The sequence below is a fragment of the Oncorhynchus kisutch genome, linkage group LG24 (genome assembly GCF_002021735.2).
Source record: "Oncorhynchus kisutch isolate 150728-3 linkage group LG24, Okis_V2, whole genome shotgun sequence".
Taxonomy (NCBI): domain Eukaryota; kingdom Metazoa; phylum Chordata; class Actinopteri; order Salmoniformes; family Salmonidae; genus Oncorhynchus; species Oncorhynchus kisutch.
Window position 1 is genome coordinate 45,851,656 of NC_034197.2, and position 17,025 is coordinate 45,868,680.

The 17,025-nt window shown below is 42.6% G+C and overlaps 1 protein-coding gene across 1 annotated transcript; it reads left to right on the top strand.

Annotated features, from left to right (window-relative positions):
- Window positions 1-1,624: 1,624 nt before the first annotated feature.
- On the top strand, window positions 1,625-14,606 carry fkbpl (FKBP prolyl isomerase like). Its single transcript, XM_020459646.2, has 4 exons — window positions 1,625-1,775; window positions 6,187-6,578; window positions 6,699-7,159; window positions 13,913-14,606. The coding sequence occupies exons 2-4, from the start codon at window positions 6,189-6,191 to the stop codon at window positions 14,130-14,132; spliced, it is 1,071 nt and encodes a 356-aa protein (XP_020315235.1). The 5' UTR covers window positions 1,625-1,775; window positions 6,187-6,188; the 3' UTR covers window positions 14,133-14,606.
- Window positions 14,607-17,025: the final 2,419 nt, after the last annotated feature.

A 17,025-nucleotide genomic window follows, 5' to 3' on the forward strand; every position in this document is an offset into this window, starting at 1 on the left:
ACACCACTTCCAGCAGAATCTGGTCTCCCATCCAGGAACTGATCAGGACCAACCCTGTGTAGCTTCAGAAGCAAGCAAGCAGTGGAATGCAGGGTGGTATGCTGGGGTAGAGGTAAATGTCAAAGTTGACCAACTGAAGGGGAACATTCCCGGTGTTTAGGATATGTTGTCTGAGTATTGACGTTGAGTCTTTGCCCAACAAAGAGATGGTAGGATATATAAGTTATTCCATACAAGCTTTGTGCCGAATACACTACGTTGTTACAGGTGTCAAGCTTATGGGCATGTGGAAGCAGTGTGTAGGAGGGAGGTTCCTATGTGGCAGCAGTGTGTAGGGGGGAGGTTCCTATGTGTGAGAAGTGTGCCGAAGGGAATGAGACAAAGGAATGTGTAGCATTGGGGAAAGTAGTGGTATGTGATAACTGTAGGGGTGCCCATGTGGCTGGGGATCAGAAATGTCCTGTGTGAGAGAGGCAGGTTGAGGTTTCCAGGGTTAGAGTAATGCAGAAGTTGACCTATGCTGAGGTAGTGAAGAAAGTAGAGGAAGATGGGTCAAGGGGGAGGGATCCTGAGAGGACTGGTGTGACTAGTAGATCTGTACCAGAACAGAGGGAGGGATCCTGAGAGGACTGGTGTAACTAGTAGATCTGTACCAGAACAGAGATATAAACCAACAAGTGATATATGTTTCAGTGAGATTGGATTTGTAGCATATATAACAATGGTTATCAACTGTACTGCAGGGATTGAAAGTCACAGAAAATTGAGGTGGTGGTGGCAGCTGCAGAGAGGTATTTGGGTGTACGAAACTTGATGTCAGAAGAGTTACAGGGTGTGTTCAGTGATGGTGTCCCATCCTTTCAGTCTGTTGGCCTGAGGTAGGACCAGATAGTGGAGTAGGCTGTTTTTTTGTGAGTGTATTGTTAGATGGTAGATGGTAGGGTATTTAAAGAGTGGAGTAGGGTGGTAGGTTGTTAATTAATGAGTGTAGGGTTAGATGGTAGATGGTAGGGTATTTAAAGAGTGGAGTGGAGTGGAGTGGTAGGTTGTTAATGAGTGTAGGGTTAGATTGTAGGGTATTTAAATAGTGGAGTAGGGTGGGGGGTTTGTAGTGAGTATAGGGTTAGATGGTAGATGGTAGGGTATTTAAATAGTGGAGTAGGGTGGGGAGGTTTTAGTGAGTGTAGGGTTAGATGGTAGGGTATTTAAATAGTGGAGTAGGGTGGGGAGGTTTTAGTGAGTGTAGGGTTAGATGGTAGGGTATTTAAATAGTGGAGTAGGGTGTTTTTTAGTGAGTGTAGGGTTAGATGGTAGGGTATTTAAATAGTGGAGTAGGGTGTTTTTTTGTGAGTGTAGGGTTAGATGGTAGGGTATTTAAATAGTGGAGTAGGGTGTTTTTTTGTGAGTGTAGGGTTAGATGGTAGGGTATTTAAATAGTGGAGTAGGGTGTTTTTTTGTGAGTGTAGGGTTAGATGGTAGGGTATTTAAATAGTGGAGTAGGGTGTTTTTTTGTGAGTGTAGGGTTAGATGGTAGATGGTAGGGTATTTAAATAGTGGAGTAGGGTGGTGGGTTTGTACTGCAAAATTACTGCAGTAAAGTTTTTATATTTTGAATGCTGTATAACTGCACTCTAACTGCAATATTTTTTCGTAAGGAAGGTGGCGGCAATGCAACATGTTTTAGGTGCCAAACGCCGTTAAACCTCATCGAAGAAGAAGTTGTATTGTTTTGATCCATTGAAGTCGCACATAGCCGAAATACCGTTTGTCTGCAGGTAGGAATAAGTTAGATAGCTGTTCATCTTCTCATGAAATGTAGTATGTTTTACATGCGTTTTTACTTTATGCACATGTTTTTACTTTCGCAATGTTCATTAACGCGTTATAGCTAGCTAACTGGCTAAAGGGTTAGTGCTATCTGGAGTCTTTGGGACGTTCCTACCCTAAATCCTCCCCATAACCCTTACCCTAAATCCTCCCCTAACTCCTCAATTTAACCCCTACCCATTTTAAATGTAAGCTTCAATGTGTTAGCGACGTCCCAAGGACCCCGGATTGCATGAGTCCTGGCTAAAGCTAACAGGCTGGTGAAAGAGGCTGGCAGCTGAGGAGCGCTCTACTACGTCCCACAGACCCGCTCTCTGCAGGCGCAACCAGGGGTTCAACCAGGAGCCCCAGCGCGACATAATTACTATCTAGTTAGCACACAATGACAAGTTTCTTGAGCCAACAAAAAAAAAATGGAACAAAAAATACACACACATTGAGTTGTTGCTACCAAAAAAGTATTAATACCCATTAATGTGGGTATTAATCTTGTTCATTCCCAGCGCGCATTTCCACCCTTACGAAAAAAAGATTAATCAGAGTGCAGTAAACTGCAAATCAGAGTCCATAATACCTTTTCCTATTTTACTGCCGTAATTGTACAGTGTCACTGCAGTTATTATGCCATTACTGCGTCCAAAATACCACAGTTGACTGCAGTTTGAAAGCTGCAATCTTTTGTTATAAGGGCAGGGTGCTGTTGCAGATATAGCATTAAAAAATGGCCTTTTCTGTTGCCAACATGCTGGATGTAACATGTATGGCACTGTAATGAGATGCAAACTTATGTAGGTTTCTCTGATCAAATAGCCTAATCTAAAAATGTGCTGACATGTTAACAAACAACATCCTAACAGGTCAAAGTCAAGTGGAAAATATGGAATGAACATCAGGCTACTCACAACTAATGTCCAGGAGTTGTTTTCCTGTGGGCAAAATTGTCATGATCAGTGGTTTCGAGTTCGTATCCGTCAAATAAAATACTTCTGCATTTCCCGCTGTGTAAACACATTGCAAATAGGCTTAGGATAACTCCCCCTGATAAAGTTGGGTAGCTGATATTCATAGATTTTAAATAGCCAAATTGATTAGTCACATTACTCCTGAGTGGCAGCAGCAGTCTAAGGCACTGCATCTCAGTGCTAGAGGCGTCACTACAGACTCTGGTTCGATTCCAGGCTGTATCACAACCGGCTGTGATTGGGAGACCCATAGGGCGGTGCACAATTGGCCCAGCGTCGTCTGGGTTAGGGTTTGGCCCGGGTAGGCAGTCATTGTAAATAAGAATTTGTTCTTAACTTACTTGCCTAGTTAAATAAATAAAAAATAAACAGGAATCGGGACTAATAAAACCAATGCAATGGCCTGTTTTTTCAAATGGTGGGCATTCATAAAATTCCATTGCAGCTGACATGGTAGACTGCACCCCAGTAAGTCCTTTTTGGTCCCGTCTGTACATCTTGTTGGTGCGGCAGTGATTCCCATGTCGTCCACAGAGGTTTATTTATCGGTTAGGTCCGGACCAAATCTGATCCAATCATAGACATTTATGTTTGGTTCAGATTTTGTCCAGTCTGACCCAGCCTTGATTTGGCCCATACATAGATGTCTTTTCACCTTTCATTCATAACCTCACTTCAACACCTGGGAAATGCGCATATTCAAAGTCATTTTGCTTACTGGGGCGATTCTAGTTTTGGCGGGGGCCATTTTTTTTTTCTCACTTAAGGCAGAACAGCCAGGTCCGGCCCTGCACAGAGCTAGCTTGATGTGAAGGTAGAGAAAGATCAGCTTACCTTGTTAGCCAGCTAGATGGATGAATTTCACTCATGACAGCCAACAATATAACTAAACTAAATGCGGTGGTGGAAAAAGTACCCAATTGTCATACTTGAGTAAATGTAAAGATACCTTAAAAGAAAATGACTAAGTAAAAGTGAGTCACCCAGTTAAATACTACCTGAGTAAAAGTGAGTCACCCAGTAAAATACTACCTGAGTAAAAGTGAGTCACCCAGTTAAATACTACCTGAGTAAAAGTGAGTCACCCAGTAAAATACTACCTGAGTAAAAGTGAGTCACCCAGTAAAATACTACCTGAGTAAAAGTGAGTCACCCAGTAAAATACTACCTGAGTAAAAGTGAGTCACCCAGTAAAATACTACCTGAGTAAAAGTGAGTCACCCAGTAAAATACTACCTGAGTAAAAGTGAGTCACCCAGTAAAATACTACCTGAGTAAAAGTGAGTCACCCAGTAAAATACTACCTGAGTAAAAGTGAGTCACCCAGTAAAATACTACCTGAGTAAAAGTGAGTCACCCAGTAAAATACTACCTGAGTAAAAGTTTGAAAGTGTGGCGCAGTGGTTAAGGGCGCTGTACTGCAGCGCCAGCTGTGCCACCAGAGACTCTGGGTTCGCGACCAGGCTCTGTCGTAACCGGCCGCGACCGCGAGGTCCGTGGGGCGACGCACAATTGGCCTATCATCGTCCGGGTTTGGGAGGGTTTGGCTGGTAGGGAAATCCTTGTCTCACCGTGCACCAGCGACTCCTGTGGCGGGCCGGGCGCAGTGCGCGCTAACCAAGGTTGCCAGGTGCACGGTGTTTCCTCCGACACATTGGTGCGGCTGGCTTCCGGGTTGGATGGCGCTGTGTTAAGAAGCAGTGCGGCTTGGTTGGGTTGTGTATCGGAGGACAAATGACTTTCAACCTTCGTCTCCCCCGAGCCCGTACGGAAGTTGTAGCGATGAGACAAGATAGTAACTACTAACAATTGGACACCACGAAATTGGGGAGAAAAAGCAACAAAAAAAACAACAACAAAATAAAGTAAATGGAATTGATCAAATTTACTTAAATATCAAAAGTAAAAGTATGAACCATTTCAACTGAAGGTTGCTGGATCGAATCCCCAAGCTGACAAGGTTCAAATCTGTTGTTCTGCCCCTGAACAAGGCAGTTAACCCACTGTTCTCTGGTAGGCTGTCATTCTAAATAATAATTTGTTCTGACTTGCCTAGTTAAATAAAAACATATTTTCAAATTCCTTATATTAAGCAAAGCAGATGGACACATTTTTTAAATATTTTTTTTCATATACGGATAGCCAGGGGCTCGCTCCAACACTCAGACAACCATTTACAAACGAAGCATGTGTTTAGTGAGTCTGCCAGGTCAGAGGCAGTAGGGATGACCAGGGATATTCTCTTGATAAGTGTGTGAATTAGACAATTTTCCTGTTCTGTTAAGCATTCAAAATAGAATTAGTACTTTTGGGTGTCAGGGAACATTTATGGAGTAAAAAGTACATAATTTTCTTTAGGAATGTAAAAGTTGTCAAAAATGTAAAAAGTAAAGTACAGATACGCAAACCTTTTGAAGTACTTTACACAACTGGTTAAAGCTTTACTCTAAAATGGATTAAATAAATACAAATCCTCATCAATATACACACGATACCCGATAATGACAAAGTGAAAACAGTTTTTTAGACATTTTTGCAAATGTAAATAAATAAATGAATATTTACATAAGTATTCAGACCCTTTACTATGAAACTCGAAATTGAGCTCATCTGCATGCTATTTCCATTTATCATCCTTGAGATGTTTCTACAACTTGATTGGAGTCCACTTGTGATAAATTCAATTGATTGGACATGATTTGGAAAGGCACACACCTGTCTATATAAGGTCCCACAGTTGACAGTGCATGTCAGAGCAAAAACCAAGCCATGAGATTGAAGGAATTATGGCCTCCATCATTCTTAAATGGAAGAGGTTTGGAACCACCAAGACTCTTTCTCAGGCCTGTATAGTAGAGTGACCAGACAGAAGCTGCTCCTCAGTAAAAGGCACATGACAGCCGGCTTGGACTTTGCCAAAAGGCACCTAAAGGACTCTCAGACCATAAGAAACAAGATTCTCTGGTCTGATGAAACCAAGATTGAACTCTTTGGCCTGAATGCCAAGCGTCACGTCTTGAGGAAACCTGGCACCATCACTACGGGGAAGGGTGGTGGCATCATCATCCTGCTGTGGGGATGTTTTTCAGCAGCAGGGACTGGGAGACTAGTCAGGATTGAGGGAAAGATGAACGGAGCAAAGTACAGAGAGATCCTTGATGAAAATCTGCTACAGAGCGCTCAGGACTTCCAACAGGACAATGACCCAAAGCACACTAGTTTATAAAAAATACGCTTGGACGTTCATTCCATGTTGTTTAGGTTACTATATTATGTTGTTGGTTACCATGCAACGGGAATATCTCCTCACCATCTCTGCTTCTTCTCTTCTTCCTCTCTTTGTCTTCTCTCCTCTTCTTCCTGTCTTCTCTCTCCCTCTAACTCTCCCTCTCTCAAGTGATGAAGACCTCCCAGGCAGTGGAGACAGAAGGCGATAAGATCACTTCCTGGGTGTCTGTGTGCCCCAGGGGCTTGTGGGAGGTTTGTCAGAGGAGGAAACGAGGGGCGGAGCCAACTGACCCCTCTGGAGAAGTCTACCCCGGGATTGGCTCTCTGTGTCAGGTCAGAGTTCAACGCCAAGGAGAACATACAGCTGACCCGGAGCTGTCACTCAAACCTGACCTGCCAATCGCAGTCCTTTCAGATGCCCAGGTCCCACCCCTACAGCGCTCCCAGGGTACCATGCTGCAGGTCCCGCTTGGTGATTGGATCATTCTGAGGCTGGGGGAGGGGCAGTGTGACATCACAGAGGGGTGTGTGGAGGGGATGAGAGCTGGAGAGAAGTGTGAGGTAAGGAGAGGCTCACACACCAATAGCACCACACTGAATCAGCATGTACCCTACTGTTACCCATTCACCCTTCATACAGCTGGTCTTAACCTTTCACTCCTTTGACCCTCGTGTCCCCAGGTAATGCTGACTCCCCTAACAGACCGACTCCGGGGAGGAGAAGAGGAGCAGAAGAGAGCAGGCCCTGACCAGTCCCTGTGTATAACAGTAGAGCTCCAGTCCTTCTCTCCTGGCCATGAGTCCTGGCAGCTGTCAGCTGGAGAGAAGTGGGGCTGGGTGATGTCACACAAGCAGAGGGGGGGAGACAGGTTTAGGGCGGGGGACATGTGGGGGGCGGCAGACAGCTACAGCCGAGCCATCAAACTCCTCATCACCCTAAAACTACACACCCGGGGAGAAGGGGAGGAGATGACTCCGATAGAGGAGGAGGAGGAGGAGGATGAGGAGACGGAGAAGAAAGATAGCCTAGAGGCCCCTACAGATCGTCAGTACCGTTCCACCAAGGCCTCTCTCTACTCCAACCTATCCCTATGTCAGCTGAAACTGGGCCAGTGGTCCCGGGCCAGAGGGTGTGCCTCCAGGTAAGGCTAGGAATTGCCAGGGACCTCACCAGTACTTAATTTGTAAATCGGGAATTCCCAGAACACATAGTGAGCACGGGGGGCTCTGAGGTGGGTGTGGGGGGGGCTCTGAGGAACCGTCCCAAACACATTGAGAAAAAAAGTGTCTAACACAACATAGCAGCAGACAGAGTAAACAGCCAAGTAGCCTACTATCTATGGTGGTGAAACGGACAGCACTCTCCATGGCGCTGAATAATTCAAAGCATTTTAGACGTCACTGCAGTATGCCCACATACTTGAGTAAAGCTGCGGTTACACAAGTCCACATTTCTTAGAGCCTAATTTTCTAGACGTCAGTGTACAGCAACATTTTTAGACAACACTGCAGAACACCCATATACCCACATACTCAGCTGTGGAGCTTACAAGACCTGCATTTCATATCATTTTCAAGTCATCAATGTAGCTGTAGAACAAATATCGGAATAAAACTTCAAATCAAATAAATCAATGTAGGACACAGCAGAACACGCACATGAGAATATATAGGCCTCCTGCCTTGGTGAAAGTATGGAGCACATATTCAGATTACCTTCACAGTACAGAACAAGTTTGTAAAGGAAGAAATATGTACTACCTTAGTTTTCAATTCCTCCCACAACGACTCTCCCCGTGACTCTTGAGAGTCAACTTGCCATGAGCGGGATGTTTAGTCTCCTTCTCAGGTTGTTCTGAAGACTCTGGCTGTAGTGTCTATTTTTTCATTCTGAGTGTGAACTATAACCTGGGTGTCCTCTCTAGCCTCGTTTACAAATACACCTGTTCAACAACCTTTTTTCTGAGGGCTATTTGTTGTTTCTTTACGTCTGAGACAATTTACTGTACATTCCTACTATTTTGCTAGTTTAATCCCTCCAGTTGTTTCTAGACCCAAGCTCCCTACTTTTTTGCGTGTTGTACAGCCCAACTCTGAATTCTGCATGACAAGCCAGGTGTTATACGTTTGCTTGTTCTTGTTATACATTTGCTTGTTCTTGAACTGCTCCGACCACTTCGTCGGTGGATGCACTGCCGCCCTCACCCCCAGCTCCCCATCTCCCTCTCCAGCTGGGTTAGGGTTAGGTCTACTAGCTAGTGAAGGTAGCTGAACTGGCGGGATTAATAGCAGAGCTGTTAGCTAAGGTATCGCTATCAGGAACAGTTTGCACCTCACTCCTCTCCTCCGGCACTGACAGTTCTCTGGCTCGTTCTGAGTTCGAATTCACTATCTATCTCTGGAATTATTATTATTTAAACATTTTTGGGGGGCTTTCTCACGATTCAAATTCAGTAGGGAGACGACTAGACTAGGCTATGTGACGTAATTGCGTAGGGACCTCTTCACTAGCTGACCACCACTACCAAGATCTGTGTCAAGATCAGTTACTTACCCCACCGGCCCTCCCCATAACCTCTATGTACAAATAAGAGAGCAGGTCTGGAATCAGTGTGGCTCAATAGGATGACTATATACATTGGGGCAAAAAAGTATTTAGTCAGCTGCCAATTGTGCAAGTTCTCCCACTTAAAAAGATGAAATATATTGAGGCACAGCTTAGCCTTTTGTTAATCACCCTGTCATCTCAGATTTTCTAAATATGCTTTACAGACAACGCTAGACAAGCATTTGTGTAAGTTTATAATAGCATAGCATTATGCCTTGCTAGCAGCAGGCAACCTTGTCACGGAAATCAGAAAAGCAATCAAATTAAATCGTTTACCTTTGAACTTCAGATGTTTTCACTCACGAGACTCCCAGGTAGATAGCCAAAGTTCATTTTTTCCCCAAAATATTATTTTTGTAGGCGAAACAGCTCCGTTTGTTCTTCACGTTTGGCAGAGAAATCGCCCGGAAATTGCGGTCACCACAGCGGCAATTTTTTTCTCCAAAATAGCTCCATAATATCGACAGAAACATGGCAAACATTGTTTCGAATCCATCCTCAAGGTATTTTTCTAATATCTATTCGATAATATATCCGTCGGGACAATTCCTTTTTCTCTAGGACCGATTGGAGTAATGGCTACCTCTGTACTTTACGTGAGAATCTCTCTCGGAGCCACCATGTGGCCCCATACGGCTATTCTTCAACAGAAATGCGTAAAACTATGTCACAATGCTGTAGACACCTTGGGGAATACGTAGAAAGCGTAAGCTCGTTGATGGTACATTCACAGCTGAATAGGGAGTCATTGGAACGCAGCGCTTTCAAAACCTGGGGCACTTCCGGATTGGATTTTTCTCAGGCTTTCACTTGCAACACCATTTCTGTTATACTCACAGACAATATCTTTACAGTTTTGGAAACGTTAGAGTTTATCGAAAGCTGTCAATTTCTATTCCGCAACAAAGCCTCCTTCACTCAAGCCGCCAAGCTTACCCTAGTAAAACTGACTATCCTACCGATCCTCGACTTCGGCGATGTCATCTACAAAATGGCTTCCAACACTCTACTCAGCAAACTGGATGCAGTCTATCACAGTGCCATCCGTTTTGTCACTAAAGCACCTTATACCACCCACCACTGCGACTTGTATGCTCTAGTCGGCTGGCCCTCGCTACATATTCGTCGCCAGACCCACTGGCTCCAGGTCATCTACAAGTCTATGCTAGGTAAAGCTCCGCCTTATCTCAGCTCACTGGTCACGATGGCAACACCCATCCGTAGCACGCGCTCCAGCAGGTGTATCTCACTGATCATCCCTAAAGCCAACACCTCATTTGGCCGCCTTTCGTTCCAGTACTCTGCTGCCTGTGACTGGAACGAATTGCAAAAATCGCTGAAGTTGGAGACTTATCTCCCTCACCAACTTCAAACATCAGCTATCTGAGCAGCTAACCGATCGCTGCAGCTGTACATAGTCTATTGGTAAATAGCCCACCCTTTTCACCTACCTCATCCCCATACTGTTTTTATTTATTTACCTTTCTGCTCTTCTGCACACCTATATCTCTACCTGTACATGACCATCTGATCATTTATCACTCCAGTGTTAATCTGCAAAATTGTAATTATTTGCCTACCTCCTCATGCCTTTTGCACACATTGTATATAGACCCCCCCTTTGTTTTCTACTGTGTTATTGACTTGTTAATTGTTTACTCCATGTGTAACTCTTTGTTGTATGCTCACACTGCTATGCTTTATCTTGGCCAGGTCGCAGTTGCAAATGAGAACTTGTTCTCAACTAGCCTACCTGGTTAAATAAAGGTGAAATAAATAAAAAAATATATGCATATTCTAGCATCTTTTCCTGACAAAATATCCTGTTTAAAACGGGAATGTTTTTTCTCTCCAAAAATGACAATACTGCCCCTAGAGTTCCAAGAGGTTTTAAGGGGCTCCTCTGTCCTCCACTCGTTACCTGTATTAATGGCACCTGTTTGAACTTGTTATCAGTATAAAAGACACCTGTCCACAACCTCAAACAGTCACACTCCAAACTCCACTATGGCCAAGACCAAAGAGCTGTCAAAGGACACCAGAAACAAAATTGTAGACCTGCACCAGGCTGGGAAGACTGAATCTGCAATAGGTAAGCATCTTGGTTTGAAGAAATCAACTGTGGGAGCATTTATTAGGAAATGGAAGACATACAAGACCACTTGTAATCTCCCTCGATCTGGGGCTCCACGCAAGATCTCGCCCCGTGGGGTCAAAATGATCATTTAGTGAACCTAGTGAAAGACCTGCAGAGAGCTGGGACCAAAGTAACAAAGCCTACCATCAGCAAGGTCATTGAAGATGAAATGTGGCTGGGTCTTTCAGCATGACAATGATCCCAAACACAGCGCCCGGGAAACGAAGGAGTGGCTTCGTAAGAAGGTCCTGGAGGTGGCCTAGCCAGTCTCCAGATCTCAACCCCATAAAAAATCTTTGGAGGGAGTTGAAAGTCCGTGTTGCCCAGCAACAGCCCCAAAACATCACTGCTCTAGAGGAGATCTGCATGGAGGAATGGGCCAAAATACCAGCAACAGTGTGTGAAAACCTTGTGAAGACTTACAGAAAACATTTGACCTCTGTCATTGCCAACAAAGGGTATATAACAAACTATTGAGAAACTTTTGTTATTGACCAAATACTTATTTTCCACCATAATTTGCAAATAAAATAATAAAAAATCCTACAATGTGATTTCCTGGATTTTTTTCTCATTTTGTCTGTCATAGTTGAAGTGTACCTATGATGAAAATTACAGGCCTCTCATCTTTTTAAGTGGGAGAACTTGCACAATTGGTGGCTGACTAAATACTTTTTTACCCCACTGTAGAAGGATCACCGTGCTTTTACATGATGGTCTTTCTGGGGGGTGGGAGAAATAACGAGGAGACAACTTGATATAATGCTGAACGCTTTTATTAGAATGTCTACAGTGAGAACAGTGAAACAATTAATAAATCCGGAGCGATACCGGATCCAGGAAAATAGGTGCCGGAACAAACAGTCAAATCTGAGAGGTGCTGGATCCTGTTCCTGCAGGATCCGTCTCAAATTAAGCACTAGACCTCACGATACGATATCATGATACTTGGGTGCTGATACGATGTATTGCAATTGTCACAATCATGACCGCTGGAAGATGTTTTTGGGTTGGAGGGCTGTTGATGGGCGGAAGGGGGGGTGGGGGTGCTTCGCTCATACAGGAGTAAAAAAAAGGCCTAGTTCACTAATTTGGTCATTTGTATGTGACTCGTTTCAGGCGTATGTTGCGCGTCACTACACAGTCGAGGCATTTGAACGTAAACATTTATTTTTGATCAAAATGCGTTTTTTTTTGTCAGAAATGCCTTCTGCAATATGTAAACTTTCATGTGCCTTAATAACAAACTTGTATGCCATCTGTAGATATAAATACAATTGTTAAATTACGAGCCTAGTTGGTTTAGCCACGGAAAAAGCCAGGAATCTTCCCACTAGCCTTGATTGGCTGAGGTAATGGATGGGCTGGACAAGCCGAGAGATGAGTTCGGATTGGTCTGCCATGTAGCTCGCTTCTGTTTATAACTGTTTATGATCTGGTCAGTATGTGATCCTTTCTAACGGGGCTTTTTTGAAAGCTAACATGAAGAAACTGCAAAAGTGTTGCTATCCACTTTCTGGAGGGTTTTGAAATCGGTGGAATGCCGGTGGAATGCTGGTGGAAGCACAGTATGATAGCTAAGGAGATGGAGAAAATTCTGGCGTTTGAATGCAAATATGCATAGGGAGTTGAAAAGAGAACACACATAGAATTGTAATCCGGAGACCGGTGTTTTATACATCTTCAAACTAAGGGCAACCATGGCATCCATGACAGAGAGGGAGAAGTGTTCATGCATGTTTACGGGTAAGAGAGTCTAGCTAGCTACATTTTCAGATATTATACGTTTCTAATTTAGTCAGAAAGTCGTTTTCATTTCAAGCTAAAGTGTACTGTTAGTTGGCTGGCTCGCTCGCTCGCTAGCTAATGTTACGTGAATGATCTGTATAGTAATATTATTCATATCTCACAGCCATTTGCATTGCTAGCTAACATTGAATCTAGTTTGTTAGCTACATGCAGAATAATGCAGGGTAGTAATGTTAGAAATTAGGATTATGGGTCATTGTTTATCTATCTAGCGACATGTCTAAACAAAAGACTCCACTATGCAAGGTACCATTTCACTGTACCGTTCACACCTTCTGTGTCCTGTGCATGTGACGAAAATTTTTTTTATTTGATATAGTTTGTATTTTCCAGAGACGGTAATGTAAAGAGCAACATGACCTGCACCAAAGTCAGATTAGGATATAACATCAGTTTTCCAAGTTCTAAAATTCTCCGGTAGAATGCCCTGCTTTTATTTTGTCTCACTTACAACTGTATTTCCTGTCATTGGCTCGCCATTAACTTGTAAATAATGATCTTGTTGTGAGTTTATGTTCCTGTAATAATTAATACAAATTAGCTAAAGTTAAGACGTTGTCAGTTATGTGGTCATTATTTAAACTGGCTAGCCAGCTAACTTAACGTTAGCTGTCTAGCTAACAAGCTAACCAAAACATTGTTTATAAAGTTGCTTTTAGGTGCCTGGTTTGCTAGATTGACATAAACAGATGGGTTTATTGGTTTTAAAATACACCAGTTATGCTATTTTGGACCAACAGGCTGCTGATGTCATGCATGTGAATCCTTAAAGAGCTGGGCGGGGCTAAGTCATAAGAGGGTGTGACCGATGCTGAATGGGTGTCGACAAAGAAGAGCTCACCACTAGATACCCAAAGGTTCAAGGGCCATTTTCTCAAAAGTGGGGTTACAAGTTTATGAACTTTCAAAGCAGAATTACTTTCCCTCAACTGTAGTGTTACAGTATCATATACCGTTTGAGTCTCTACTTTTATCACAAGGTAAAAAATCAAAATAAAACATTTTAAAATGTTGATACACAAGACAAAATTGAGCCAGTCGGTCACACATGCTCACAATCGTAAAGATTCTCTATATATTGCGATTTGAAGCTGTGATTTGTTTATTACGATTAGACATTCCCATTGTATTGCTCGCCATGTCTGATGCAGAGAGGAGAGCGCATGACAAAATTTGTTTTGATCAGTCATGGAAAAACATGTTGTTTCCCTGTTTCAAAAGAAAATTAATAACAAGGGAAAAAATACTAGTTTTGGGCAGGCACAGCTGACTAATGCAAAAATAATATTGAGATATATTGTCAAATAATATCCCAATATGTAACTATTTTTTTCCCGCCAGATCCACGCTGCTGGAGCCCCAAGGGCTGAAGGCCTGGTACCGCCTTGGGCAGGCCAACCTGGAGGCAGGGGAGCTGGAGGAGGCCGACAGGGCCTTCAGGAAACTACAGGAGCTCCAGCCTGACTCTCCCTCCGCCCTGAGAGGACTGAGAGAGGTGGGGAGGAGGGAGCGAGAGACGAATAGCAGACTGGGACAGAGACTCGGCAAGATGTTCAGCTGAAGAGGGAGAGTGAGAGAGGACTGATAGCCAACTGGGACAGGGACTGAGTCAAATGTTCAGGCAAGAAGGAGAGGGTGACAATTAGCAGACTATTTTTTCATCCACAAATAGTCTTAGGCTGCGTTTATATAAGTAGCCCAATTCTGATATTCTTTCCAATATTAGTCTTTGACCAATCACAAGTAAAATAAATATCAGAATTGGGATGTCTGTGTAAATATGGGCACTGGATTATGGGATTTAAGTGTCAGTCATTTTTTTATTTTTTTTTATTGAACTGTTAAGACACTGGAGCTGTTCTAGAAAATACATTTAAGAAGTGGTATAGAAATTAGCTGGAATTATGGGTAGGACGGCTTTTCACAAAGTTAGGATGATCACTTTATTTTAAGAATGTGAAATGTCACAATAATAGAAGAGAGAATGATTTATTTCAGGTTTTATTTCTTTCATCACATTCTCAGTGGGCCAAAAGTTTACATACACTCAATTAGTATTTGGTAGCATTGCCTTTCAATTGTTTAACTTGGGTCAAACGTTTCGGGGTAGCCAGTTTCGGGCCCATTCCTCCTGACAGAGCTGGTGTAACTGAGTCAGGTTTGTATAGGCCTCCTTGCTCACACACGCTTTTTCTGTTCTGCCCACAAATTTTCTATAGGATTGAGGTCAGAGCTTTGTGATGGCCACTCAAATACCTTGACTTTGTTGTCCTTAAGCCATTTTGCCTCAACTTTGGAAGTATGCTTGGGGTTATTGTCCATTTGGAAGACAGATGAACGTGGTACCTTCAGGCGTTTGGAACCAGACTTGTGGAGGTTTACACATTTTTTTCTGATGTCTTGGCTGATTTCTTTTGATTTTCCCATGATTTCAAGCAAACAGGCACAGAAGTGGGCCTTGAAATACATCCACATGTACACCTCCAATTGACTCAAAAGATGTCAATTAGCCTATCAGAAGCTTCTAAAAGCCATGAAATTTTGGGGAATTTTACAAGCTGTTTAAAGGCACAGTCAACTTCTGACCCACTGGAATTGTGATACAGTGAAATACTATGTCTGTAAACAATTGTTGGAAAAGTTACTTGTGTCATGCGCAAAGTAGATGTCCTAACCAACTTGCCAAAACTATAGTTTGTTAAAAAGAACTTTGTGGAGTGGTTGAAAAATTAGTTTTAATGACTCCAACCTAAGTGTATGTAAACTTCTGACTTCAACTGTTCATACATACACACACACACACTATCGGTCAAAGGTTTTAGAACGCCTACTCATTAAAGGTTTTTTCTTTATTGGACTATTTTTCTACATTGTATAAATAATAGTGAAGGCATCAAAGCTATGAAATAACACATTGAATAATATAGTCTAAAAAAGTGTTAAACAAATCAAAATATATATTTTATATTTGAGGTTCTTTAGCTACCCTTTGCCTTGATGACAGCTTTGCACACTTTTGGCATTCTCTCAACCAGCTTCACCTGGAATGCTATTCCAACAATCTTGGAGTTCCCACATATGCTGAGCACTTGTTGGCTACTCATCCCTAACCATCTCAATTTGGTTGAGGTCAGGGGATTGTGGGGGCCACGATGGTAAAATAGCCCTTACACCGCCTGGAGGTGTTTTGAGTCATTGTCCTGTTGAAAAACAAATTATACTCCCACTCAGCCCAAACCAGATGGGATGGCATATCGCTGCAGAATGCTGTGGTAGCCATGCTGGTTAAGTGTGCCTTGAATTCTAAATAAATCACAGACATTGTCACCAGCAAAGCACCCCCCCCACACAATAACACCACCTCCACGCATAATGGTGGGAAATACACATGCGGAGATCATCTGTTCACCCACACCGCGTCTCACAAAGACACGGCGGTTGCAACCACAAATCTCAAATTTGTACTCCAAACCAAAGGATACATTTCCACCAGTCTAATGTCCATTGCTCGTGTTTCTTGGCCTAAGCAAGTTTCTTCTTATTATTGGTGTCCTTTAGTAGTGGTTTCTTTGCAGCAATTCGACCTTGAAGGCCTGATTCACGCAGTCTCCTCTGAACAGTTGATGTTGAGATGAGTCTGTTACTTGACCTCTGAAGGATTTATTTGGGCTGCAGTTTCTGAGGCTGGTATCTCTAATGAACGTATCCTCTGCAGCAGATAAGCAGACAGTTTCATCGTAGCGCTAGGTTTTTGCGACTGCTTTTGATGAATCTTTCAAAGTTCTTGAAATGTTCTGTATTGACTGACCTTCATGTCGTAAAAAAATTATGGACTATTGTTTCTCTTTGCTTATTTGAGCTGTTCTTGCCATAATATGGACCAAATAGGACCATCTTCTGTATACCACCCCTGCCTTGTCACAACTGATTGGCTCAAACACATTAAGAAGGAAAGAAATTGTGCAAAGTGCAAAGCTGCCGTCAAGGCAAAGGGTATCTATTTGAAGAATCTCAAATATAAAATATATTTTGATTTGTTTAACACTTTTTTCGTTTCTTTTTTTTTGGTTCCTATGTGATTCCATATACAGTGGTGGAAAAAGTACTCAATTGTCATACTTGAGTAAAAGTAAAGATGCCTTTTAATAGAAAATGACTCAAGTAAATGTGAAAGTCACCCAGTAAAATACTATTTGAGCAAGAGTCTAAAAGTATTTGGTTTTAAATATACAGAAGTATCAAAAGTAAATGGGATTGCTAAAATATATTTAAATATCAAACGTAAAAGTATGAACTATTTCAAATTACTTGTATTCAGCAAACGAGACAATTTAATTGTTTTATTTTATTGACTCCCAACACTCAGACATAATTTACAAAATAAGCATCTGTTTAGTGAGTCTGCCAGGTCAGAGGCAGTAGGGATGACCAGGGATGTGAATTGGTGTGTGAAT